We start from the raw sequence: 26007 nt of genomic DNA, 5'->3' as shown, positions 1-26007 counted from the left end.
TGGTGATTAACTGAGCTATATTAAAGCCATGCACTATAGTACTGACAACGAGAAGAATAGAATAGCATTAGACACTGTCCTTTGACAGAGCATCAGTGGAGCTACGTCAACAGCAGGCTTGCCATAGAAACTGATGCTCTGAATCAGAGCTATGATGAAGTATGCCTGGGAATTTGATGTCCAGTGTTATGACTGAAATGCATTATTTTTCATGTATAATGCAGAGACCCACGGATTTGAACACAAAGGGCCCCTGAATGCGAAGGAGCCAAGGAGCAGCCAGTGGGGCCGAAGTGTAGCTCTGAACCAGATGTGCTGAATTAAATCCTCCTGTTGCATCCCAGAAAGCCTCTGAGAGCAAGCTGGATCATAAATCAACATGATCTACACACAGAACAGACAACCTATAGACCAACAAAGGCCTCACTTTATGCTGCTACCTCTCTGCTCACACACAATGACTCAGCAAACACGCTCCGAGTCAGAAAACATCCAAAAATGTTTTTAAAGGAGCTGTGAAGCGGGGGGGGAGGGCGTAAAGGGAGGTGTGGAGGGGCTGTGGATGGGGAGAATGAGAGCAAGAGACTGAGTGTGGGAGAGTGGTGAACAGGGAGTATAATTTCCATGAGGATTCGCCATATGGTATAAATCTTACCCTGGCATTCCTCACGTTTTCCAACGTTATGTTTCTTGTGCAACTTTTACGGGAAAAGAAGTCTATTTTTCTCTTTTATTCATTCTCTTTGAGCAACAGGGGGATATGTAAAAAAAAAAAAAAAAAAAACTTGGTTACTGCTCAAAGAGAAGGCACTCGTGAAGCCCATTGAAATGAGAGTATGTTGCTGAATGGTTGGATTATTTGATGCTGATTTCCAAACTGACCTTTCACCTCCAGTCCCAAGACACTTGTGAAGCACAAAAAGGCAAAGGCAGCATTGTGTTAAAAGCCATGGCTCTGAGCTGTGTTTGATCAATATCACAGGACAACATGCTTTTAAATCCACGCAGCTGGTGGCATGCAAGAGGACTGGGCTGTTGTCTGCTTTTCTGCCTGATGGGCTGCGAACGAGGCAATGAATTTAAGCTCTTGTTCTGTCGGCAGGGGCGGAGAGGACACAGCGAAGTGGGGGGGGGACACGGCCCCCTGACTTCTGCAAATTGTTAGAGCTCATCCTGTTACTAAATAGTTCATCCACTGTCAACGGCTGTCCTGCCTCATCCTTTTTTTTTTTTTTTTTTTAAATTAATTAATTAATTTATTTTATAGTACAAGCCTTTTGCAAGCATTTAACCCATCGAAAACCAGAGCAAATTCACTTGATTTCTTTCAAAAACTTAGGGAAAAGATAATTGGCAGATTAGCAAGAAATAATAAATAACCAAAAATAAGAAATAAACAGTAGAAAATGGCAAAATAGAAAAAACAGATAATATCTCACAGACATTCTGTAAATAAATAAATAAAAAAATAAATGCTAATGATGAAACGTAGAAAAAAACAAATTACTAGGAATATACAGCACAAGAAAATGACTGCAATATTGCCACAAGAATTTGTTTAAAAAAAGATAAAGAAAAATGAAAAAGATAAAAAAAAGAAAAGATGGAAGCTAAAAAAAAAAAAAAAAGATTCCCTTCAAAAAATAAATAAATAAATAAATAAAAATAAATAATATGAATTTTGTGCCCACACACAGTCTCCTGGATTTCAAATGATTAATATATACACAGTAAAAGGGACACTAACCTGCCAATTGAATTTTATGAGATAATTGAATAAATTAAGTCCTGGACATATTCCACCCCCCTCACTTTTGAAACGCCGGCTACGCCCCTGTCCATTTGGCAAGCTCTGAATTCATTGCCTGCACATCAGAGTGCGGCCCTGACATAAAGATATACTGAAGAGATAAAAATGAAGATTTGTGCTTTCATGACTTTTACATCAAGGTGTCAGATGTGTATAAGACAGGGTGCCCGCAGGCTGCCATGCCCCACCATGTGGATGTGTGTTCAAGGCTACCCTCTCTCTGCAGGATGTAGGAAACATATATCGCTGTCAAATCGCTGGCGAAGCTGCCTTCCGGTTCCAGCAAGTAAATGTGACCATAACATTTTGCACAGCTACAGGGAGTTTCACACAGGATCTTCCTATTTCATAGTCTTAGTGGTGCTCTGTGTAGGATTTTGGGTCTGTCATGATTAAGAAACCCATTGCTTTCTCCCGTAAAGAGGTGGTTGCTGGTAAGGCCTACTAAGTTCCTGTAAGATGTCATTTTTTTTTTTTTTTTTAACATCACTAAATAAAAGTTACCATCAACTTCCAGTGGACAGTGGGGCTAAAACACACCTGCCCTCCAGCCATACTACAGTTTTTCAGCTTTTTGTTCCCATCAGTGGCGCCGTGGCTTAGTTGGTTAAAGCGCCTGTCTAGTAAACAGGAGATCCTGGGTTCGAATCCCAGCGGTGCCTTTTCAGAGGTGGATGGGAGATGCAGTCACTGGAGACACTGCTCAGGTTTGAATCCTACAGCATGTAGGAGTGCAAAAGGTTGAGCTTTCTCTCCAGTGCTGAAATGACAGCTTGCATTTGCAAGGGTGTTACCATGGTGAAGACCTTGGAAGGCAATTTCCCCATTGCTTCTTACATTTTCCATGTATACATATGTAAATTTGCACATTTAAAACATGACTTTGAGCACTCCACTGACCATTTAAATTCACATTTAAAGTCTGTGATTTGTCCGAGGCAGTGGCTGCCCCTCTGTTTCATTTTGGTCAGATGGTAACTGTTGACTCACTACAAACACACCATTTACAATTAGGCAGTAGCAAATATGATAGCTTGCAATGTGATAAAATCAGACCACATACCCAAAGCCTGTTGATGTACACATGTAACAAGTTTTTAGCATGAAGGCAAAAAAGTGGCCTGAATGGTCTGAAACGTGCTCCTGAATGTGGTGCATAAGTTAAGTAATTTAAATTTAATTTAATTTAAGTTAAGTATTGACAAATGACTTTTGCTTGATGTTTTGGAAAATTTCACTTCATCATTCCCCTGTAATGGAGGGTCCAATGGGCCCAGCACCAGCATGCATCCTAAGTATTGTTGGGGTCCCCCAGAGGATGTGTGGTTATGCTCCAGTGTGTTTGCTTCAGGAAGAGATGCAGCAAAGTTCACGACTGTCATACTGCTCTTTGTATTCCTTTACTGCTTTGGTATGAAGTTTGCTGCTTTTTTTTGTTGTTAATTAAAAGTTTACTTGGTGGTATATGGACTCAGCACTGTGTCAAAGAACTAAGGGCTAAAAAAAAAAAAAAAAAAAAAAAAAAAAAAGTTTCTCAAGCCAAAATATGACCAGCAAGCACGGCTATTATTCTAGTTGTTTAGCACACACATTTCTGTTGGATGTCTGCTGTAGGTGGCGAGGTTCCTCCTCTAAATTGTGAAAATGGGACTTGTCACCTTGGGCGATGCCAGACATCTGTTGATGTTGTCACAATTCCTGGGTTGACGATATAGGTCTATAAAAGTCACATATTATCGTAGTTAAGCCCCCTTGAAATGAAGTATAAAGTATCCTGTATATTTCCAGTCATTTATTTTAGTGCTTTTGTGTTTTTATCCTGCTATTTTGCATGGCCGTAAAACAATAACAGCTGTCTTTTGTCATTCCAGACTAATCATGTGCAATCTTGGCCTGGAACTTTGATTTGCTCTCGCGCTGACCTGTATCATTTTCCCTGTAATTCAAAGTGAAAGTAGACTTCATGATAGTTTTTTAAAGGAGACTAGAGAGAAAACTAGGTATGAATCTCAGCTTTTATAATAAAACAACAAGCAAGTTTTCTTTGGGATTTTATTTGTAAATGCGTCTTATGTAGAACAAAGAAAAACAAAAAAATATATATATAACATTTTTGGCAACTCTTTCTTTGTAATGTGTTTACATAACACATTTCAAACAGACTTATCACATGTTTCATGATATATCATGCAATTTGCACCTGTCAAATTAATGGGTTTTCACTTCAAAATCCAACGTCATCATGTTCCAGAAAATGTGGCATACATATTCGTGAGCGTATGTTTCACAGAGGCATCATGAAACATGTCACAAGTCTTTAATAATGTGCTGTTTAAACCCCTGACAAAAAAACAAAGCCACCACATTTTTACAACATACATTGAATTATCATGTTCTGTACACTTTTTTTTGTTTTTGTTTTTTACATATTTGTAGAAATTTGTCACAATCACAGAAATCACTAGAAGAATATTTCTGTTCTCCTTTCTGATGCATATACAGTATTTACATACATTCATGGGTTTTGCATGTGACACCCATTCATAAAAAGCATTTTTTTTTTCTGATTGTACGGCAGGAATGCCTGACAAAGCACGTATAAAGATAATATACTTCCTCCATACACCAGCCCAAAAGGGGTTTTCAATCACTGGCAGGCAATGCAATGTAGGTTCAGCAAATCAAACTTACCCCCAAAAATGAATTTTCTCATCGCCCAACCTCAGCCTTCAACATTTTCTTGTTTGAAACCATTTCCATAACTAATGTCGGCGACCCATTCTCCGTTTCCGCCTGATGACACAGGACCCATCTGTGACCTTTTTGCTGCAGCCGTTTCCCCTCCCATCACTCATTTGGTTTAATTGAACTGAGATGCCAAATGGCACAGGTTAACACAACGCACAGGTATGAACTGAATGTGTTCATCGTTCCCTTACAGTACAACACGAAGGCAGTTTTTATTTCAGAGACCAATGATGGGTAAAGATGTTTTTTTGGATGCTTTAAATTTTTGCTGTATTTAAACAAGTGCCAGCTTTAATTAATTTTGACATACATATGCTGTCAAAAGTTCCCTTTCTGTAGTACCTGAATGAAAGGGATTCATAAACTACAGTTCCCAGATAAGAGCTAGAGAACGGCTGATGGAGCGAAGACCAGTTGGAACGTTTCTTCACTAGCATCAGTTCCAGTTCAGGTAACTGGTCTAATCCAAGCTTAGGGCTGTTCCAGTAAATAGCAAAGTACCCTTTCACCTTAGAAAGACCTACACTCCCTCCTCTGTATTTTGCAATGTGAGTTTGAAATGTTCAGCACGTTTGACATCTTGTGGAATACAAAAGGCCAGACAGCTGAAAGACATTCTGATAAGAGTCTTTGGACCCCGTCTTTTGATGCCAGAAGAAGACACTGCAGAATAATGAGTCAACCAGGCCACAACACATCTACACAAAAATTCAGAATGACTCAACACTGATTAGAAGGCCAGCTCGTTTGACATACAGTATAAACTCACGTTACATATAATTTGTGCGTGTTTCTCGATATGTGTACGCTTGATACACCTCACACTACAGCTATGCTATTTGGTTGTTGAGAGGTCATTGCATTTCCTAAATGTACTCTAGCAAACCAAGTCCAGAGTTATGTAGCAACACTCTTTGCACGAGTCTTTAGTCCAGAATGAGGCTGCATCTGCATCTGCAAAATGAAACATCTTAGCACAGGAAGAGATCCTAGCGGTGAGCAGTGATTCAACATGAACATGAGCTTTGAAAGTTGCTTTGTTTGTTCCTCGGCGAGGTACTGCACTGTTTACTGTAATGAGACTCCCTTGGCAATGAAGTGACTTTAGTCAAAGCTGCAGGAATGTTGATGCATCATTTCCTCCGCCCATCTATCAAGAAAGACTTATGCCAGTGACAACAGCAAGGCCCCAACACTTCCCAGTACTTCCTAACACATGTTTTAATAAGGTAATGTTGCCAGGCAACAAATATGATTCAAGCCATCAAGCGATGAGTTTTTGCTAATATTGCTTAGCAACAAAATGTAGCTCCAGGAAATCACTGGGGGCTTTAAACAGTTGCAGACCCCTCAGTGTCGCAACCTTTATCGATACAAGGCTTTTGACTCAACAGGCAGGTACACCAATAACAATACACACCTCAAAGTGTAAAAATACTTTGAATAGCAAAACTTTCTTTAGAGCTTCAAATTATGTTAGCTAAAACATTTTCATATGAGACAAAAAAAAAAAAAAAAAAAAAAAAAATCAAAATATAAAGTTGTAATATACAAGAAGCTTATTACACCTGGGAGGGTGTCGTGTCAAGTAACAGTTTTCTGCTTAGTCCTTTTGAGTCTTTTCGTCGCCACCCAATAAATTATCACAGTACCATGAGCGCACGTCACACATACATGTTTGAACATAAACACATACGCAGGCAAAAGCGTCCAGCACAGGCTCCCTTAAAAGGTGTTTGGACTTGTATACCCCCCGTCTCTCTCTCTTTCTCTCTCTCTCTCTCTCTCACACACACACACACACACACACACACAAACGGCCCCCCTCCCCTCCCTGCTTAGTGTCAGTCTGTCAGGGTGGGGTCAGCGGGGTCAGTTTGCAGAGCGTCCTGTCCTGCTGCTTCGTGGAAAGCGATGCACTTTGAGGTGTTTCGACAGGTGATCGCTGCGGGCGAACTTCTTCTCGCAGACGATGCACTGGTACGGTTTCACTCCGGAGTGGGAGCGCCGGTGTCGGGACAGCTCATCCGACCGCGAGAACCTGCCGGAACAAGAATGACAACGACGGGTGTCATTTCTCAGATTTATCTCTTTTATTTTTTGACATCAAGCTTCTTTCCAGTGAACATTTCCACTTTTTATCTGCCGCTCCCTTTCGCAGTCCTGAACCAGCCATCAACAAAATGACATTTCAGAGGAAATAGAAAACATCTGTCTGAGTTTGAAATGTTCTTACATTTGATAATAAATGACCAACATGCTTTGTTTCATCTGATTTATTTGCTACATGCACATGTCAAACTTCATGACCCGGTCGACAGGCCCTGTTTTCCACTAAATATTTATCAGTCATGCGATAATGAGTGAATTCAGAAAGAATGGTTCAACACTAAATAAAGGATACAGTCATGCCTCAAGCTGCCAAACCACAACATAAAAGCCATGTCAAGCCCTCTTTACACGAGAGTAATCTGAGAGGCGCGAAGCTCCGCGTGTGTATTGCTCAGCTTCTTCTCTGTGTTAAAGAGCCCCTTCCATATTTAGCTCAACACATGAACTCTATAAATCCCAGCGCGGGCTATTCTCGGTCTGCTCTGCTCCGGCCAAGCCGTGGCTAGCTTATATTGGTCAGATGGCATCACAGCGAAGGGTTAAGGGGATAAAGTAGCGCAGGCTGTATATGGGTGCGTGTGTGTGTTTGTGTGTGTATCTCTGTGCGTTAGAAAATCTGTTAAGATCCGTTTAATCTGTGACACGGATTGATTTCCAGTAGCACTGGCAGTGGCCTGAAGCCATGAGGGTGATAATTCACAGAGATGTAAAGATGTCACACAGTTATTTCAGACCATTTCCACCCCAGACATGGATTTCACAGCTGGCCTGTTCATTTTAATGGGCCGGCAATAAAAAATGTAATCAAAAGATAAGTGACGGGACTAATGAGGCTTGGCTAATGGAATTTGAACAGACAGGAGCCACATAACATTTGCCTCAGGCCTTGTTTGGTTGATTTGGTGTGGAGACCTCACACAGTTGCACTTCAGTAATAAAACTGTGGCTTGACTTTGAGTCTGAGCGGTTGACTAAAGAATGGAGGGTGGCTGGTTCAATTCCCAAGATTGGCGGTCAAACCATATCTGAGCTGACTGGAGGGTAACTAGCCCTACATCTATTTAGGTTTTCAGCTTTTCGGTGATTAATCCATTAGAAGAACTGTCAGCGTACATCGACAAGTCACCATGCAGCTTCTCTGCAGGTCATGTAGAAATGCAAATGAGCAACACACACCAGCCCTGTGCACTGCTACTGTAACAAGCAGCGGGAGAATTAAGTTTTTTTGGCAGTCTTTGAACTGCTGCGGGGACGCCGCGCCGCGGTCCGACTTCTCTGTGAACAAGTTTCTAAAGGCCAGCACTATTCAGCTTCAAAGCCTTTTGAGATGAAACCTAACCATGTCAGAAGGCGCTGGTATGCCAGCAAACATTAATGCTACATGAAAGCAACGCCTCATCTGAACTGTGCACATTGTGGCCTTTGGCCCCCTTTTCAAAGAGGACATTTTTTTGGACACCATGCACATTCTGTCCAGTGATATTACTGCATATATTGCCACAGATAGAAATATTTGGCTTGACTGTTCAATTTACCCCCCGATGTTGCAGTCAAGTAGCAAGTGCAGAGTAGGCAACCAATACATAAGCCAAGCTGTATTATTTCGTCAAAGGCAATGACGTTTAAATTATTTTAACAAAAAAGATTGGAATAGTCTGACTCTTTGGGTTAAAACTTCCTTGTCGCTTTATCATTTTGTTTTGTTTGGTTGTATGTTTGGTGTCATGGTTTTACTGTTGTTTACTTTGTTAATATGTTGTTCTTCTTTTTATGAATTGTTGCCTCCAGATGCTATGTGTGCCTGATGTTTTTTTTAGAGTTTCAGGATCACAATGGAATTAAGTCCCCCTGCTTTTTTGTGTTTTATCCTGGATAAAACTCAAGTGTGTGCTTTGTGTGTGCGTGCTTTGTGGCTTATGAGTGATCAAACCGGCCAGTTATTAGCATATTCTGAGTGAAAACAAAGGAAAGAAACTGAAAACTTGAACCAAGTTATCATTAAGATATGTTGGTGAGTGAATGTGGCTGCAACAGTATGGGCTATATATCAAAAGCTTCAGTAAGCGCAACAGTGTTTGACTTGTATTGACTTGTATGGCATATGATGATGGTTATGAGCACCAAGAGTCATGTCATCAATACTGATCAGAAACCACATCAGACTGATTGGAAACAGTCTGCGCTGCTCTGAGCATTATGTGACTGCACTTGAGCTCTCTACTGTGCTGTACTCTGTGTTGCACACAAACACACACTCACACACTCTTAGCCACTCCCACGAATTCACATTTGCACACACTTGCACATGACTTGCCCTGTGTTTCTGTCTCTCTCCCCCGACACACACACACACACACACACACACACACACACTACTCCCTAAAGCTGGTGCTGTACCATGTCAGCTTCAAGCTGGGACACGATAGAAACCATGTAAGTTATTCTACTGAGTCAAACCGGGCCTCAGCCCAAATATAACATACCGCTGTGAGGGGGCTCTTTCAATACAACATGTATTTAGGACTTATGCAAATAGACAGCCTGATTGTTCTTTAAATCCACGCCGTTTGGAAGATTGATCATGCGCCAATTCTCTTTCTCACAGGTTCTCGCCATCTGTCTCTCTCAATCTCATGCTCTCCCTCACTCTATCCCCTCCTCTACTTGTTCATTTCCCTCTCTCCCTCATAATCTAACTCACTCCAGGTTTTTCAGCTCTGTACTTCCTACGCTCTGTGGGAGAGGTCAGTGAGTTGACAATTCCAGGGACTTGGGTGCAGCATGGTTGTGTAGTTTACCAAGCATGGCGTGTTTTTTTTTTTTTTTTTTTTTTTTTTTTTCTTTTCTTTTTCACCTGAGCATTGTGATTTGTACACCTTCAGTCCTTGAGGCGGGCTGGTGTGGGCGCACATAGTATACATATTAGTGTGGGCGCTGTGGGAAACACATACACAGGTTTTGTTCTAGCTTGTCCCTAAACCCGGCTCCGCAGCCACTGAGGCATGAAGAAAACACAGCCGAGGTGGTGGAGCCATCAAGCCAGTTATGCACTGTACCTGGAAAACTATAGTCACACACATATTAACCAAAACCAAGACACTTTGCTCTACATCGGCGTGTCTCTTTTCTATTTGTTCCTTCTGCCTTCACAACACTTGCAGCATCTCTGCATCTTTTGTCGCTGTGCTCAAAGATTCAACTCAAAGGAAAATCGCATTAACGCATGACTATACTAATCAACAACAGAAATTATGCGCAGACATTCAAACCTATATGCAGGCAAGCAGAAAACCCTTTTAACGGACTGATTGCTCAGTAAGGCTTTTGCCAGTGCAGATGGTTTATAGCAGCATGGCAGCCAAGCAGACACAGAGAGAAAGATTTTCAAACAGGCCGGCCGACTTCAAGCATCCTCCCTGCTGAAGTGTCCTTGAGCAAGACACTGAACCCCTACCAGATCCAAGCCTCACTAATCTACAGATAGCAGTTTAGGTTCTCCACATTAGTCTCTCTCTTTTTCCACTATCCCTCTATCTGTCTTTGAGCTGCATTTAAGTGCTAAAATCTAAAGATAAATCATATTCATGCTGTATGACAAGTTGTTTTAGCATAAAGTGCCACCAACTTTACAAGTTATAACTCAGTAAGAATAAGAATATATTAAGAATAAGAATATATTTTATTGATAGGCACCTCTCTGAACACCTTTACCTTACAGGATGAATGTCTTAAAACAGATAAAAATAAATGGAAATAATGATAATAATAATAATAATAATAATAATAATAATAATAAAACCTCTCCTGACATTTTCACTTGTTGGACATTCTAAGTCAAGATACTGTAACTACACTGCCATTTCTAAAAGTAATTTTAACTAGTCATAATTCCAGGATGATATATCCATAATTGCATTTTGACTCATATGTAACCATGGGATTACCTTGAATCATTCTCTCTTATCTACAGTTCAGGTTATTTAGTAGTATATTAGTAGATTAATAGTAATTTTAGCTACTTGTAGAAATTGTAATGCCAGATAGCAACACAGTTCCACGTATCCATCAGTCAGTTTAGACTTAAATACTAATGTGAGATATCTCTACTGTAGTTATGACTAGCTGTAAAAAGTATTCAAGATACGGGCACAGATATAGTTGCAAATATCTAGAATTCAGTTTTGTCTAGACAGAACACACATTATTGATATCTACAAGTAGAATATAGTCATCTGCCATTACAATTTCTACTAGTAAAAATGTAATTATCAGTATCTTTAATTTGACTTTTTTCTAGTAAAAGTGTAGATAAAATAATGAGATTCCAAGCAAGTCAATGGTATCACATGAATAGTCAAAATTACATTATGCATATATCGCCCTTGGCATTATGTCTTAAAAGCACTTTGTGGATATGTAGGCCTAGTTTTATGAATAGTAAAAACTACAGTGTAGGTAACTTGAATTAGAAGTTTTATTGGGAAAAATTACATCTTTCCATGTAAAAACCTGAGTTCTGATTGTAAAGTCAGTGGCATTTTATTAATTCTCCACACAACTGCAATAAAATCATGACAGATGTTCTTGTCACCACAACACCGTTTTGTTGTAACAATGAATGTATCAGCTGACAAGGACAGCAAGCCCCTGCTCTGATGACAGACACCAGGCGCACACACACACACACACACACACACACGTCATGGTGTTATTACAGCAAACTGACCGGCACAAAGCTCACACCTGAGTCTCCATGCAGGTCTGTGATGAAAATATGTTTGTCTTTGTGTGCAGTGTGTGACAGCGGAAGGGAGCATGTGTGTTTGCATGTGGTGCGTGCATGTGTCCTGTTATGTGTTTACATGTGAGTTTGTGTATCACAAGATCAGGATCTGAAGACAAAAGGCATGTGTGAAGTACACAAAAGCAGAAATCCACATTAAAACCCACCCACTGCAGCAATTTTTCTTGTGTGGATCTCAGTCTGTGAGATTTAGTGTCTGAGGACGGTCTAAATACTGTTTCAAAGGCTTTTGCATCCTGGTGAAAATAAAATACAGATAAAAACAGAATCCTTGAAATATATATATTTTTTTCTTTTTTCAATTTTATAGCATAAAGCAACTGACAAAATATTAACTCAATCTATGGCTATTGGCAGATAAAATCCAAAAAATATCTGTCACAGTACTGGTCAGCATTGGTTCAAAAACCCATGTAGGACCAAAGAGAGAGAGGGAGAGAGAGAGAGAGAGAGAGAGAGAGAGAGAGAGAGAGAGAGAGAGAGAGAGAGAGAGAGAGAGAGAGAGAGAGTTCTGAAAGATTGAAAAAAAAAAAAAAAAAAACGAGTCTGACAAAGATGAACTACATGTCTGCCAGTGGGTTATCTGTAGGAGTCCGGCCAGTGAAATACCACTCTTGTCTGCTCCAGTGGCTCCAGCACATGGATCTGTTCTCAGGTTACAGAGGCCTAGAGGTGCAGGACTCCCCAGCTCACCTCCATTTCCTGAGTCAAGGGGAGAGGAGCAAGCAGAGGGCAACTCTACATTACAGTAGATTGCTGCTGTCACGTGAAAACAATCTGAAACTCCAACTTTGGGGAGAGATTTTCACTTTTCAGCCTCAGATGAAAGATCCCATTGTCCTCTGCTACCCTTATGAAAGGGCTCGTGAAACCTTTTCAAAAACAAATATAGCCATCAAGCTAAACACAAGGCCGCCTTACTCGATTCCTGGAAAGCTGACATTTCAGAATCAAGAGGTTTTCGCCTGACAACAGCAATATGTTCAAGGAAGAAGCAGCACTACAGGAGAGTATGAGAGAGGAGGTCTGGTTGAACTAGACTTATGCATATGTATGGATACAGTACAACCATTCAAGCCTTTCAACTAATAGTCAGCCTCTCTAATGACCCTGCTACCAGGTCTAATGTCCTGGAGGGGGTTAGTGGCTATACCACCTTTATGGGTGAATGTGCAGTGAATACTGGATAAAGGAGGATATAATAACAGCAATACCCAGTGCAGATGTTGCCTCCATTCCACTTCTATGTTATGGCAAGTTACAACATATAAGTCATCAGCAGGGCATCTAGCATGGAAACAGTCTGACTCATGTAAAGTTGCAAGAAGTAAAGAAGGGCTGGTAAATGTGGTTGTGTGTTATGATTCATCAGGTAGTGTTATGACAGCGGAACTGCTGAGTTAAAGCGAGCACCAGTTGATTAAGCCACTGTAGTTTCTATCAGTGAATCATGGCCAGGCATTAAGGAGACACAGTTATGGAGCTTATTAAGGTGGACGCCGAGGCACAAATCAAGACAGGTTCTCAGCCGGACATTTGATTACTAAATATGTTTACATCTATAGGACAAATTTAAAGGTGCTCTGAGTTTGATTTTTTACGTAAAAACACAGTTGTCTCATCAGCCTAAATCATCAAGTGGGGTTGTATTGGAGAAGAAAAGCCAATCCCCATGAGTTTAGATGCCATAGATTCTTATTTGCTCAAATTAAACGTGCAATACTAACCATTACTCAACCATCAATCTTCATATCATGCTTATTCCACTTTTTTTTTGTTAGTTAAATCAAAATTTCAATGCCATTTAACACAGTGTTCCTTTAAATTATGGTGTCAGGTATGGTCACGTCTCCACTCAACAGACATAATGAATCTAAAGTTTAAAGGACCAGTCCAGTGATTCTGGATGTTTGGCCCATTGGCTACAATTTACCCATGTTTGATATTGCAACAACACATTTTACAAATCATGCAGGGGCACTAAAGAGTTCACAACACATAATCAAAATCCCTTCATTTCTCACAACATTCATAAACCACAGAACTGATAATTGGCTGTATAAAGCAAATGTTTCCTGGGGACTATTTTCTGGCGGAGAAACCGTTTCACTCGGCCCTATTTCAAGTCATCAGAACACAACAGTGCTGCTGCTTTTAGCAAAAATGACTTCACTACAGTGATGGAATACTGGTGTGAAGAAAGTTTGAAGTCTCTGAAAATTCATTTTCATATTGTAGTGGAATGAATGGAAGCCGATGGTTGGATAAAACATTGGGAAAAAAATGATATTGGAGTGCTAAAATATGACTGCTTGCTTTGAGAAAAGATTAGCAAAAATGTAAAGTATATACATGTTGTAGATATTACACTGAACATGCAAAATCACTGGTATGGCCTTTAAAGTGTAATCCAATATTAGATCTTTTGCCACTCTTGTCCCTTTGGTATCCTTTGGTATAAAGCATCACTGACTAATCAATCAGCTGAAGATTTGGTCCTGTAGTTCATCATTTCAAAATATTCCCTCTTGCTGCCATTAGAGAAACGTTGCCTTGTACAACTGAAACAAATTGTTGAAATATCATAACAGGTAAAATTCAAATGACATATATTTCCCTAAACTGTTTGAAGCACATAGGGACCCTGAACGTATACTGTAACATAGCCACACTGCCAAGCACAGAATCCCAGGGATTCCCAGTTTGGAATCCCAGTTAGAGGGAATACTGCACAAACTGTGATATCCTGAGTATGAATGCCTGTGTATGACGTGTAGCTTCGTCACAAAATCTGGTGATGCAGGGGGGAACCCAGGTCACAGATAACACCTGGACTGGACGGGGAACTTTGTGCTGAGCTGGGCCAAGCTTATTGGGTTCAGTCTCCCTGTCATGCACTCTTACAGTATACACATGTTTGCATTACTTCACTCATGAGGACCTTTAATGTATTTATCACCAAACCCCTAATCCTAACTTTAAAGATTAGGATTAGGGATTAGCATGGTTGGAGTTTTTCCCTTGGCATCATCCATCACTGTAGATCATTTTACAGACAACTGACTGGAGATACTTGCTGCTTTTCTACTTTTCTATTGACTAAGAATTATGAGATGCTCCCTGTAAAATTGTAATTATGTTATGAAAAATGATTTGCATGTTCACATGAATGGGCTATGATTTACAGAAGGTCCTGGCCTAGCCACTGAGAACATGAACTGTTGGTTGAAAGATTTATTTTGGGCAGGAAAACAAGGAAATTGGACAGATAGTGACCAAGAGGCAGCATCTGGCCTCGTCTTGTTCACTTCCAGAAACTGGACTCCTTAATGTGTAAGTTAAAATGACAAAGTGAATGAGTCTTCCTCCAAAAAGTAAAGGTTTATAGCTTGCTTTTACACATCACATAACAGTGATGAATTACCTTAAATGACTGAATTGGAAGGCTCCAGATTTTTTCTTCTCTGTTTGGAATTGAATTGGAGTGAATGAGCTTTACAGATACTGCTCAGCTGCTGTTAAAATATATTTAATTGTGGCACATTCATTCAACAAAAGTCAGAGATAAATTTAACGGAATGTAAAATGTAAAGAATGACCAAAATGCTCAAATCACGCTGGAATTGTCTTTTAATCCTAAACCCAAATCCTAATCCTGCACTGGCCCCTTGTAGAAATAAGGATTGGCAAAGCGTCCGCACTTTGGAGGATCATCTTTATCTCTCTATCCCTGTGAGCTTGTGACGACATTTGGGCCTCATAAGGACAGAGGTACAAACACACACACACACACATGCACTCAGACATCTATATGCCGCCTTGTGCAATAGCAGCAGCAGGTGTAGAGGTGGAGTCTGTTGACTTGTCGATTAACTCAAAAGGGCTCAAAGGGCTGGCATTTGAACTTTGGTTATGGTTGTTCAAAAATTTGGATTTCCTACTGAGATGTTTGTGGCAAAGGAAATAATTAAGTGATAGAGCAGCACATCACACAGGTTCGCAGGCCTCCGGTCTTCAAAATTGTGTTGTGGATTGAAAATTAATTAATGTGCCAAGAAAGCCTGTCTGAAGTAAAAACTTTGAACTTGACTCTGCAGTAATCCAGCGTGCCTGTTGTGTGTGTACGTGGGTATGTGTGTGTGTGTGTATTTGTGTGTGTGTGTGTGGAGTGGTTGCAGACAGAGAGCAAACAAGTGAAACAGTTAGCAGGGGGCAAAGTCTGCATGCACGAAACTTCAAAAGGCTTTCTATCTAATCTACAACTCTACCATGGTACAAAAACACACAGATAGCACGGAAACACAGCTAGCGTGTAGAATAGAGCAAATTACGAGCTCTATAGTCTATACATTTAGCCTCTTTGGAGATGGCCACACCGTTTCCCCTCCCCGCTCCTATACACTATCAAAATTGAGCTTCTGATGTTGCTGAGATCTCACCTTGTATATTCTTCCATTTCTGGCACAATAAACAAATTCTCTCCATGAAACAATAGCTTGGTTTGCTAAAACAAAATGATAATGAGACATGAAAGGCTGTCTTTGTGAATAACGACTTCAATCGATTTGTTTTTTTGCTGACAGGATGAGAAGCTGCTTCAACTTTCAGAGGGAAAAAGAAAAAAAAAACAACAACAATTGATGGCTGAAGATTGAGGCTTTGTTTTCCTGAAGATCTTATCTGCAGTAATAACCCCACACTAACGAGCACCTCCAACACTGTTTTTATCTTCATATGATAAACCTGAATGCAGTTCTCTCTATGTCTCGCAACACAATGGGATGAGTCAACATCAATATCTGTCTTTTACTGACTTTGTCTGTTTGTCAAGATGTTGATAAAACCATTCAGTGCAATCTATATAGTTTAGATAAACATGTAGAAATGTCTGTGATGTAATTAATTGACTGCACTTCAGGGCAAAGTGAGGATTCATTCATTCATTCATCGTTCCATTCAGTCATTCGCTCCTTGGGTCAAAATGGGTCATAGGTTCAATTTCTCATGTATCCTATCACCTCATCTATCCATCTATTCATTTGTCTATTCATTCATCCATGGATACATCCATACTTCGATCCCTACATCACAATTATGCTTACTTCCATCAATCTTTCATCCATCTATCTGCCCTTTAATCTGAGTCCCCATGTGAAGAGAATTCTCAATCTCATTCATCTATCCATCCCTCTGGCTTCTGATCCCTCTGTCTTTCAGGTCATTCATTCATCTCATCAGTTGATCTGATATTATCACATTTGGTTCTGCTCACCTCCATCCACAGCCGGGCCAAGTGCAGGCGAAGGGTTTCTCCCCCGTGTGTCTCCTAAGATGGGCCTTAAGGTGGCTGCTCTTGGTATACATCTTATTACAGCCAGGAAAAGAGCACTTGTGCATTTTTATAAGGTCCGCTACCGCACTCTTCTGGTACTTCTGACCTCCAATGAGGAACCCTGCAGTCGAACCTACAGCTACCCCCCCTTCCCCGAGCCCCATGGGTTTAGCGGCAATGGGCACCGGCGCAATCCGGACGAACTTGGATGAGCCCGCGCTTCCGGTTGTGCTTGTACTGGTAACGTTTGCTGGAGGAACCAGCTGAGGCACCAAGGCAAAGGTCTGCCCCTGGATGTTGACCAGGAGCTGGGCTATTTTGATGTCTGATGGGGCCTGGGGTTGCTGGGACTGGGTTTGCTGTGCAGGGGCTTGCTGGGTGGCAGTGTTTGATATAGCACTGGGGTTTGGCTCTTGTTTGATCTGTATGGGCTGAATTTGTAAGATGACAGGCACGGTGGAGGCAGCACCAGAACCCTCTGTTGGCATTGGGGGTGATCCGCAATTCTCTTGTTTAATCCCATCCACAACTCCACTATTAGCAGAACTAGAGCTAGAGATACAGCTACAATCCACTGTTGTGTCCATTTCAGACTTAGTGGCTGTATGTTTGGTCTCTGTATAGGAGGAGAGCGGAGAATGAACAGCAGCACTGCAAGCCACAGGCACAGTCTGATCTGAGTTCTCTGACACTGAGCCCAGGTCTCCTGCTATCGTCCTGGGACTCTCAGCCTCGGCATCCTCTGACGTGGGTGACATCCCTCCATCACTACCCTCCTCTTCTTTCTCCATTGCCACCTCCATGTTCTCCTCCAGAAACTCCTCAATCTCCTCCAGGGTGGGCTGGAAAAGGAGCGCTGCAGGGTCCTGAAGATCGTCCATGAAGACAGGGAACTCATAGCCGTCCTCCTTGGCCTGCTGCTGGAGGAGACTCAGTCGCTGTTCCCTCCTCGACTCCCAGGCCAGGCCCATTGGCAGCATGGGGGCAGAGGATGACAAGGAGGATTGGGGGGACAGAGACAGAGAGGAAGGTAAAGGAGCAGAGAGGGAGATGCTGCTGCTGCTAGAGGTGCAGCTTGATGAAGTGGCGAGTGAGGCCTGTGAAAGGAGGAGGTCCAGCAGGCTGTCTTGGCTCTCTCCTGAGGAGCTACTCCCACTGCTCATGCTCCTGCTCTCATAGCTGGACCCCAGGAGTCGCCGTGATGACGGTGACAAGGACTCAGGGCTGGAGCAGAGCGAGGAGCGTGGACTGGAGGAGTCACTGAGGTCATCCTCTGAGGCAAAGGGCGAAGATGAGAGTGTTGCTCCCTGATGGTGGTGGTGATGGTGATGGTAGATGCCTGCGTCAGTTACCATGACGCCTGGCGACAGGCTGCTGTTGCCGTGGTGGTAGTTATGGTTGTAGTCAGACGCCGGAGAGCCGGTGTAGTACAGGAAGGTCTCCTCGCCAAGTGGCAAGTGATCCACCATTCCTGAGCGGATGACTGGCAGCTGGACTCTGCTCTGCTCTGAAGATCTAGCTCTTCTTTAGGAGATCAACTGGATATCAATGAAGAACTTCACTCTTGCTCTTCCTGTAAAAAAGGGACAATTGTATTCATCAGGCATGGCATTGAAAGAAAATGTGCCTTAGCTGTGTGAGCCCAAACTTAATGTATAGTAGATTGCATTGGGATTTTAACAAAAAATAGAAACTGACCACCTTGTGACACTCACTTTGATTGTGTCACAAAAAAAAAAAAAAAAAAAAAAACTTCTTTGTCAGCATGCTCAAATGTGTACAGGACTGATTCTTGTTTGCTTAGTATGAGAAAACAACTTACGATACAGTCACAGAGATTACTGGAAAGTATTGAGGTTAATGTTTGATGAGACTGTGGCAGGTAGTCCTTTAAGTTTATTTGAACATGTATTGAATGGCAGACCAGCTAACTGTTTGCCATAATGAAAAGTTTCCAGAATATTGCTATTACATTCCTATAGGGAGTTATAATGTGCCTGTAATAGTAAGTTTAAAATGCTCTTACCATGTTGAATGGTGGTTCTGTACTGTCTGATACTCAGTAGTCACTCTACAGTGACTGTATGGTGCTTTGTGTTTTTTTTTTTTTTTTTTTTTTTTTTACTCCCAGGATGTCACTATAACATTGCTATAATGCTTCTGCAGGGACATATAGTGCTGCTGTGTTATCTATAGAATCCCTCTAAAGTTTCCTTTAGGATCACTATAGTGAACTATGGTGATCCTATAGTTCATGCACTACCTGCTGCTGGTTCAAGAGGTTTGAAACTGAAGGCACTCCAAAGGGAAAGTCAACCACGTGTGAAGAGAGTGGAATGTGAAGACCCTGCGTGTGTGTGTGTGTGTGTGTGTGTGTGTGTGTGTGTGAGTGTGTGCGCGCGCGCGCGTGTGTACGGACAACCGCTGCAGCTGCTCTGCAAGTTGACCATGTGAAATCAGGGGGTCTCATTTCCCACCGCTAATAACATTAAAACCGTATGGCTCTGTTACCATTCAGTGACTTTTTTTCAGTTTCTCCCTCTTAGGGTCTCAAGGTTGTTCACTACCCAAAGTCGAACTTGTTACCCTTAGGGGGAAAATAAATTTAGCAATACTAAAACATTATAATGCCATAATTTATAGGGCTGAGGTCAAATATTAGTCCACATGGGGATATTACAGGAATATTTTACTGACACCATCTTACTTAAGATGTCAAACAAGAAAAAAAGGAAACTAATCAGTGCAACAACCATACTGTATCTTATATTGAAAGGTGTGCGGTCAAAGTAAAGGGTGAAAATTATAATGAATTTTCGTCCGGGTCATCCAATACGATCAGTGGATTTCGGTGGGATGACGAGTAAAGGATTTAGTGTCTATTTTTATCCACCCAGTAGCCCACAAACAATGTGGGCTTGGCACTTCTTCTACATTTAAGTAGGGTATATGCAGAGATTTTCAAATGGCCCAGTTAATTGCAGTGGATAGCCTCGGGTTTATGATGATGAAAAATGATGATAAAAGTCTTTACAGCACCATGTGAATAGAATGGGTGTCTGGAAAGGAGAGACGAGGGTGAAAAAACACATGATTGTGCGCCCTCTTCTGTAAAACTGAAGCAGTGGTTCGCAAAGTGAAGTCCGGGGGACCACCAGGGGTCCTTGAAAGGGTCCCAGGTGGTCCATGGCAAAATGGGCAATAGTGTCATTTCACCGTAATTATTCTCACCAGAAGCTGTCCCAATGAGTATACAAAATATGACTTATTTATCATACGTCCCACCGTCTCGGCTGTAGTTATTGCCCCACCTTCAGTGCAGACAGTTATGTAATTCTGAGTAAAGTCATATCCAACAACGAAAATCCTCTTAGATGGCGCTCCTTGAGATGATTCTTATTAAATCTGGCGGCCAGTGCTCTAAAGTAGATATATGTATGTATCCGAGGGGTGCCTGGGATTGAAAAAAGAAAAGTTTGGGAAGCGCTGAGCTAAGCCTCTGTGGTTTGTCCTACAGTAACCCTGCCGCCCTGAAACATCAAGAGGGCTTTGACAGCATGATGCGCTGCCGGGCTTCACCTCGCAGCGTGGGTCAGAAAAATAACAGGGTCAAGAATTACTGCATGCTTTATGCTGCAGAGCGATCCCAGCGCAACAACAGGCACTTATTGGAATATTATAGGAATATAATAGTGATGCCTTACCGCATAAAGTACGATAAGATTGCTATACTCTTAAGAACATTTCAGCCATACTAAAACACTCAACACGTCCGTGTAGGAATACCATTCTAATTCTAATAATTGAAATTTTTCGTTTGGGGCAGCGGGAAATTACAGGGAATATGATCAATAAAAGCTTGCAAAGTCGCCTGTGTAATTCTGATAGCACTGGTCGGGGTTTTAAACGCTTCTCCATTCACTCAGCAGAGTAATGCCGCCTCTTCCTAATAAACATGTTGTGGCTGTGACACAGAAGGTGCGGACACACGCGCACGCACCGACAATCATGCACTCCTAGACTAACTACTCTTGCACCAAACCACACGCTCAGGAACTCACCTTTAAATGCGAGGAAACCGGTGCTCCGCTCCCTTGCGCTGTCAGTGCGTAACAGTGCGTAATGGCAATATAACTCCACAGTATGGGCTGTGCATTGCTGAGCGGCTCCACGCGCATACACACTCTTTCTCCTGCGCGCTGGTGGTTCACTTACCGTCACATGATCGGAGCTGGGTATATTATAAGAGTCAAATTAGGGGTCGGCTTATGAAGGCTCGCCTGCTCGGCGCTGCTTCATTGGCTCTCCGCGCAGGAAGGCTGGCCTCAGGGTTTGGCGTCAATGGAGAATGTGTGTGTGTGTGTGTGTGTGTGTGTGTGTGTGTGTGTGTGTGTGTGTGTGTGTGTGTGCGTATGTGTGTGCGTGCGTGTGCGTGTGCGTGCGTGGGTGCGTGTGTGTGTGAATACGGGAGCGTGTTTCGAGTCCCTCACGAAAAAACATTTTAATAATGTGTACATGTAGGGCTTTACAGCGGCATGGAGTTTTCTGTACTGTATTGCGCTTGATAGTATTTATAATTCCAACAAGGACACTGTAATATTTCTATAATAATGCTACAAAGGCTTACAGTATCCTCATGTTTTCTTTATCATAGGATTACTACAGTGCTTTTACACTAGGGGAATGAAGAAGGGAGAGAGTGTGTTTGTAATATGTATGCCCCTATTGTATTTTTAAAAACATCATTATAATATTTCTATATAACTCTATGTATGTCAGCGGCATTTAATAGTGAATAAACACTGACCACATCATATTTCATTATACCCTTTCTTTCATATCACTGTGTTATTACTGCAATAGTCCCTAGTTTTGCCATAATGTATGTATGTTTTCCATGTCAAATTTGCTATAACATTTCAACTGTTGTTTGTGCAAGGGTGGTGAGTATGTGAGCTGAATTGCAGTTAGGCAAGCTAGCATCCCCAGGCCATATTTCTGTGGAAAATAATAAGAATTCTGGGAGTTGAGGGTCCAAACGTCAGCTCTTTGAATAATGTAAGACTTAAGAAGGCACAGTTCTCTGCTACCTGAAAAAGCACAGAGAGGCCTTGCATATTGAAAAAGACCACGGCTGAATGAGTGAGTGAGTGAGTCAGTGAGTGAGTGAGTGTGAGATAGAGGGAGCTCTTTAGTAAGTAAGTGTGTTTACATGCCGCCTAATAACAGCAGTAATAGGGGTTTTTGCTTTTCCTCCAAGTTGAGCAGACCTCATATAAACACCTCTGCTGGGCTCAAGTAACTCAGCAGTCTCCAACCTAATTTGATTTTCTTGCCTAGTTTAGATTAACTCTCACTATGTTTGGCTAAATGATCCACTTTGAGCCTGAGCCTGTCAGCTAACTGTTTCTCTCTCTCTCTCTCTCTCTCTCTCTCTCTCTCTCTCTCTCTCTCTCTGAGACTGATTGTTATGCTCTGTAAAAGGATGCACATTATCACACTGTGGATAGCTGTTTGCACACAACTCCTATTGAAGAGTACTAATACTTTTACCACTACTACTACTACTGTTACCACCACCACCACCATTGCTACAATTACTAAACTTATTATTATAGCATTAATGTTAGTATTAATATACTATTATTGTTATCATTAATATATTACTATTTTTTTTTTATAACCAATGCATTACTACTGCTATCACTATTATTACCACCACCACTAATATTACATAACTACAAATACAATAACTTCGATTACTACTACCACTACTACTACCACTATCACTGCTACTATTGCGTCACTACAAATAATATTACTACTACTACTACTACTTCTACTACTACTACTAGGCTATTATTCCAACAACAACAACTATTACTACTACTGCTACTGTTACTATTACTACAACTCCAACTACCACAGTTACTATCACTATTACTATTACTACTGCTACTATTACTACTACAAGTATTGCTACAATTATTACTAATACTAATACTATTACTATTATGATGACAACTACTTCTACTATTACATTACTACAAATGTTACAACTACTACCACTACTACTGTTACTATTACTACTACTACTACTACTTGCAGAACAAAATATTGCTTGTCAGTCTTAGCATGCTCCGTTCAAATGGCAGTTTTCTACAAAGTGTATATATCTAAATGTTTTGCTTCCCTAACTAATGAAATTGACCATGGCTCATTTGCCAAAGTATGGCCCTTCTCACTTGCTCCTGACCTGAAGGCAGGCAGAGATCCAAAGGCAGTTGGCAACAAACTGTTTGAAGAGAAGCAGGGCTACTGCTGTTCAGTCCAGTCAACGCCTGTCCATGTTTTCACACACACAGATTAGATCTTTGCTGATATCAATGCTCAGCTTGTTAAAAGTATTAGGAAGGCCTGATTTGGCTATGTGATTACCTGTAGCAGCAGTCTTTAAGTTTTTATTTTGTTTTCTTTTCCTCTCTCAAGTACTCTTGTTCAGTGACTCACTGGAAATATCTCTGCGACCCATTTTAAATCCCAACCCATATTTTATTAATTCACTCTTTATATATATTTATATATTTTAAGAAATGCTGGGCCCAAAGTGGTTTCTTAAGAACCCCAGAGTCCCAGGTAGTCGACAGAGGTTCTTTTCTCTTACCCTCTAACTAATTGGTTTAGGCTGATGCTCACTCCATTCAAACTCACAAACACAGATGCATATTATGTAAGACCCAGATGGACTTAATTAATCAAATTGATTTCTTTCCTCTGGTTATTGTAGTATGCAACATGCCAAAAGTGAAATGGGGAAAATATGTGCTTCTTGGGTGCATGTTTCAAGGTTGTAATAATTACAGAGGTTTAGTGATCTGATCCAAGTCCTAAAGCCAGGCTCAGACTACAGGAGTTTTGGGCCCATTTAACCCCGATTCACCCCTCCTGACAACCAGAGGTGAAATCTGGTGAAGTCTGGCATCTTGGTCAGTACCCATCGTTGGCTCAGATTATGTGGTGATGTGACAGATATACAGATCCAATTTAAGCATCCTGATGGATTGCAGACTCATCTCAACTCATCTCTGAAAATTTTCAAACATTTTTGATGAGTTTGATAATTAGGATTTAAACTCTTGATGATTACATCGCTATTTTCCGAGCGGGATAGCAAATGAGAGCGGCAAGTGTCCAAGGAGATGGAAGTGAATGCAAGTACATTTGAAATGGCAACCGTGACGAAACAACAACAAGCTGTTGTACAGGTGTTTTGGACAGCTGAGATGGAAGAAAGGCTTGTCGATATGTGGCAAGAACACGTCTGCTCATAAAACATGCTCCCTTTGGCATGATAAGTCTATGAATAACCTGCAGTGTGTGATGTGCCATTATATTCAAATGTTGTAGCGTGTGCATGTTTGATATTAGAGAGAGGAACATCTGTGAGGTTTCTCCTTATGTGTGTGATGCAACCCAATTTCAAAATCGGTTAGGATTTTAAAAAACTCCTGTAGTCTGAGGCCAACTTAAAGGAATACTCCAGCATTTTGGCCAAAATCCCCTTTTCCCGTCTTACCCAGACTGATACAAGATGTTAATACCATGATACCATTTTCACCTCTATGCATCCAGTGGTTTGGTCTCATGGATAGCATTTCATGTTACCTTTGTATAAAGACTTGAAGTCTATGGGAGTCAGGAAGAAAACATGTAAACATGGCGAGGAAAAAAATCCTGGTTGTTCATCCAAACGTGCCCAGGGATCTGTAGGTGTAAAGCAACAACCTGCAAATTCTGTGGCTTTTATTTTATCTACACCTTATATGCTTGGCACACATTGCTGTGATGTGTCTGCACTGCACATCCCAGAGATCACCTGTCAGTCAAACTGTGTGGGTGATACTGTGACACCTTTCTCCTTGGATCTTCTAGAAATGAAGTTTCTGTAGGTGGTGTTCTTGTCCTTTCTTACTATTTTCTTTGTAAGTTCTTCTTCCAAGTGTTCAGCACCTAATGCTTGGTGTTGAGAAAAGCAGCTGTAAAAAAATAATGAAACTGGCTATGGGTTGAATTACTGTTATGTTATATCAGAGAGGAGCAAAATGAACATTAATTTATATGAAAATGTTGCAGATTAAGACTTAAATGCACCAGTAACATAACATATAGTTGGTTTCTGACGCTAAAGGTTAAGACTTAAGGTTTATTGCTGTTGGATTCCCACATTGCACAGTACTAATACTAATCCATTGACTGGCTGTTGGCTACCTTTTTCTGTTACCCTCGGAGGGTTTTCCTTCTCAGACATTTTCTATTCCTACTTCACACTCAATCAGCCACAGCCATCTATCCCTAGGAGCTGTCAAACACTGCCAGTCTTTCTCTTAGACACTGAGCAACTCCTCAAAACCAGGTGCTGAGTAAGTGCTGTGCTTAAGGGCACTTCAGCAGTCATTACCCTTGGAGGTGACACCATGTGTCATTTACTTTACCTGCCAAGAGTTTCTCAGCCTGGGTAAAGAAACCCTCCTGTCACAAGCTCACCTCTCCTCCAAATTATGTGCCAGTGTGAGATAATACAGCTCACATTAGGGCTCCGGCCTGGATCAGTTTACCTTTGGCATGTGGCGTTATAAGGCTCATTTATTATTGCATGTAAAAACCTACGGTAGCATCACAGAGGCAGTAAAGGAAAAAGACAGTTATCCCTGCAAACTCTGATTTTCCTACAAATTTCTCTTAAGCAGCTTCAAAGTTACATTTTTTTTCCATATTATACAGTGTCACATCCACATTCTGTATCTGCTGGTTGCAATACTTAATTATAGTGACATCACACTTTATACTGAATGAAATATTCAAAACCAAGATATCATTGTTTTTTGGCAGCAACTTTACATCAAATTGGAAATATTTAGACGTTTGTGTATCATTTTAGACACATTTCCATCTGAAGTTCGGCTGTGCAGCAAACCACCAATGGAACAAAAATGAAAGAATTTACCCACATTCTCAAGTCAAAGATCTTATATAGATCTTATTATATAAATTTATCAAACAGTGGAAGTACTTCGACTTTGTGTGACAAATTTCTCTGGGTTCGGTCCAACTGAAATATGGTGTTATAAAAAAAAAAAAAAAAAACTCAAAACAAGCATTCTAAAAATAAATAAATAAAAAAAAAAATCAGTGTTTTCTTTT

At 41.1% G+C, this 26007-nt stretch overlaps 1 protein-coding gene and 1 non-coding gene across 2 annotated transcripts; one reads left to right on the top strand and one right to left on the bottom strand.

The window, feature by feature from the left end:
• Positions 1-2398: 2398 nt before the first annotated feature.
• On the top strand, positions 2399-2472 carry trnat-agu (transfer RNA threonine (anticodon AGU)). The gene has a single exon. It is a non-coding gene; the product is annotated as a tRNA-Thr (tRNA).
• Positions 2473-3848: 1376 nt separating this feature from the next.
• Positions 3849-20975, bottom strand: LOC115362756 (Krueppel-like factor 15). The gene is made up of 3 exons (XM_030056823.1): positions 20868-20975; positions 16747-18379; positions 3849-6599 (listed from the first exon to the last, which is right to left on the bottom strand). The coding sequence occupies exons 2-3, from the start codon at positions 18273-18275 to the stop codon at positions 6431-6433; spliced, it is 1698 nt and encodes a 565-aa protein (XP_029912683.1). The 5' UTR covers positions 18276-18379; positions 20868-20975; the 3' UTR covers positions 3849-6430.
• Positions 20976-26007: the final 5032 nt, after the last annotated feature.

Source organism: Myripristis murdjan, chromosome 7 (assembly GCF_902150065.1).
Source record: "Myripristis murdjan chromosome 7, fMyrMur1.1, whole genome shotgun sequence".
In the NCBI taxonomy this organism is placed as follows: domain Eukaryota; kingdom Metazoa; phylum Chordata; class Actinopteri; order Holocentriformes; family Holocentridae; genus Myripristis; species Myripristis murdjan.
The sequence above is the reverse complement of the archived record's forward strand: the minus strand, read 5'-3'. Positions and strand labels throughout refer to the sequence as shown.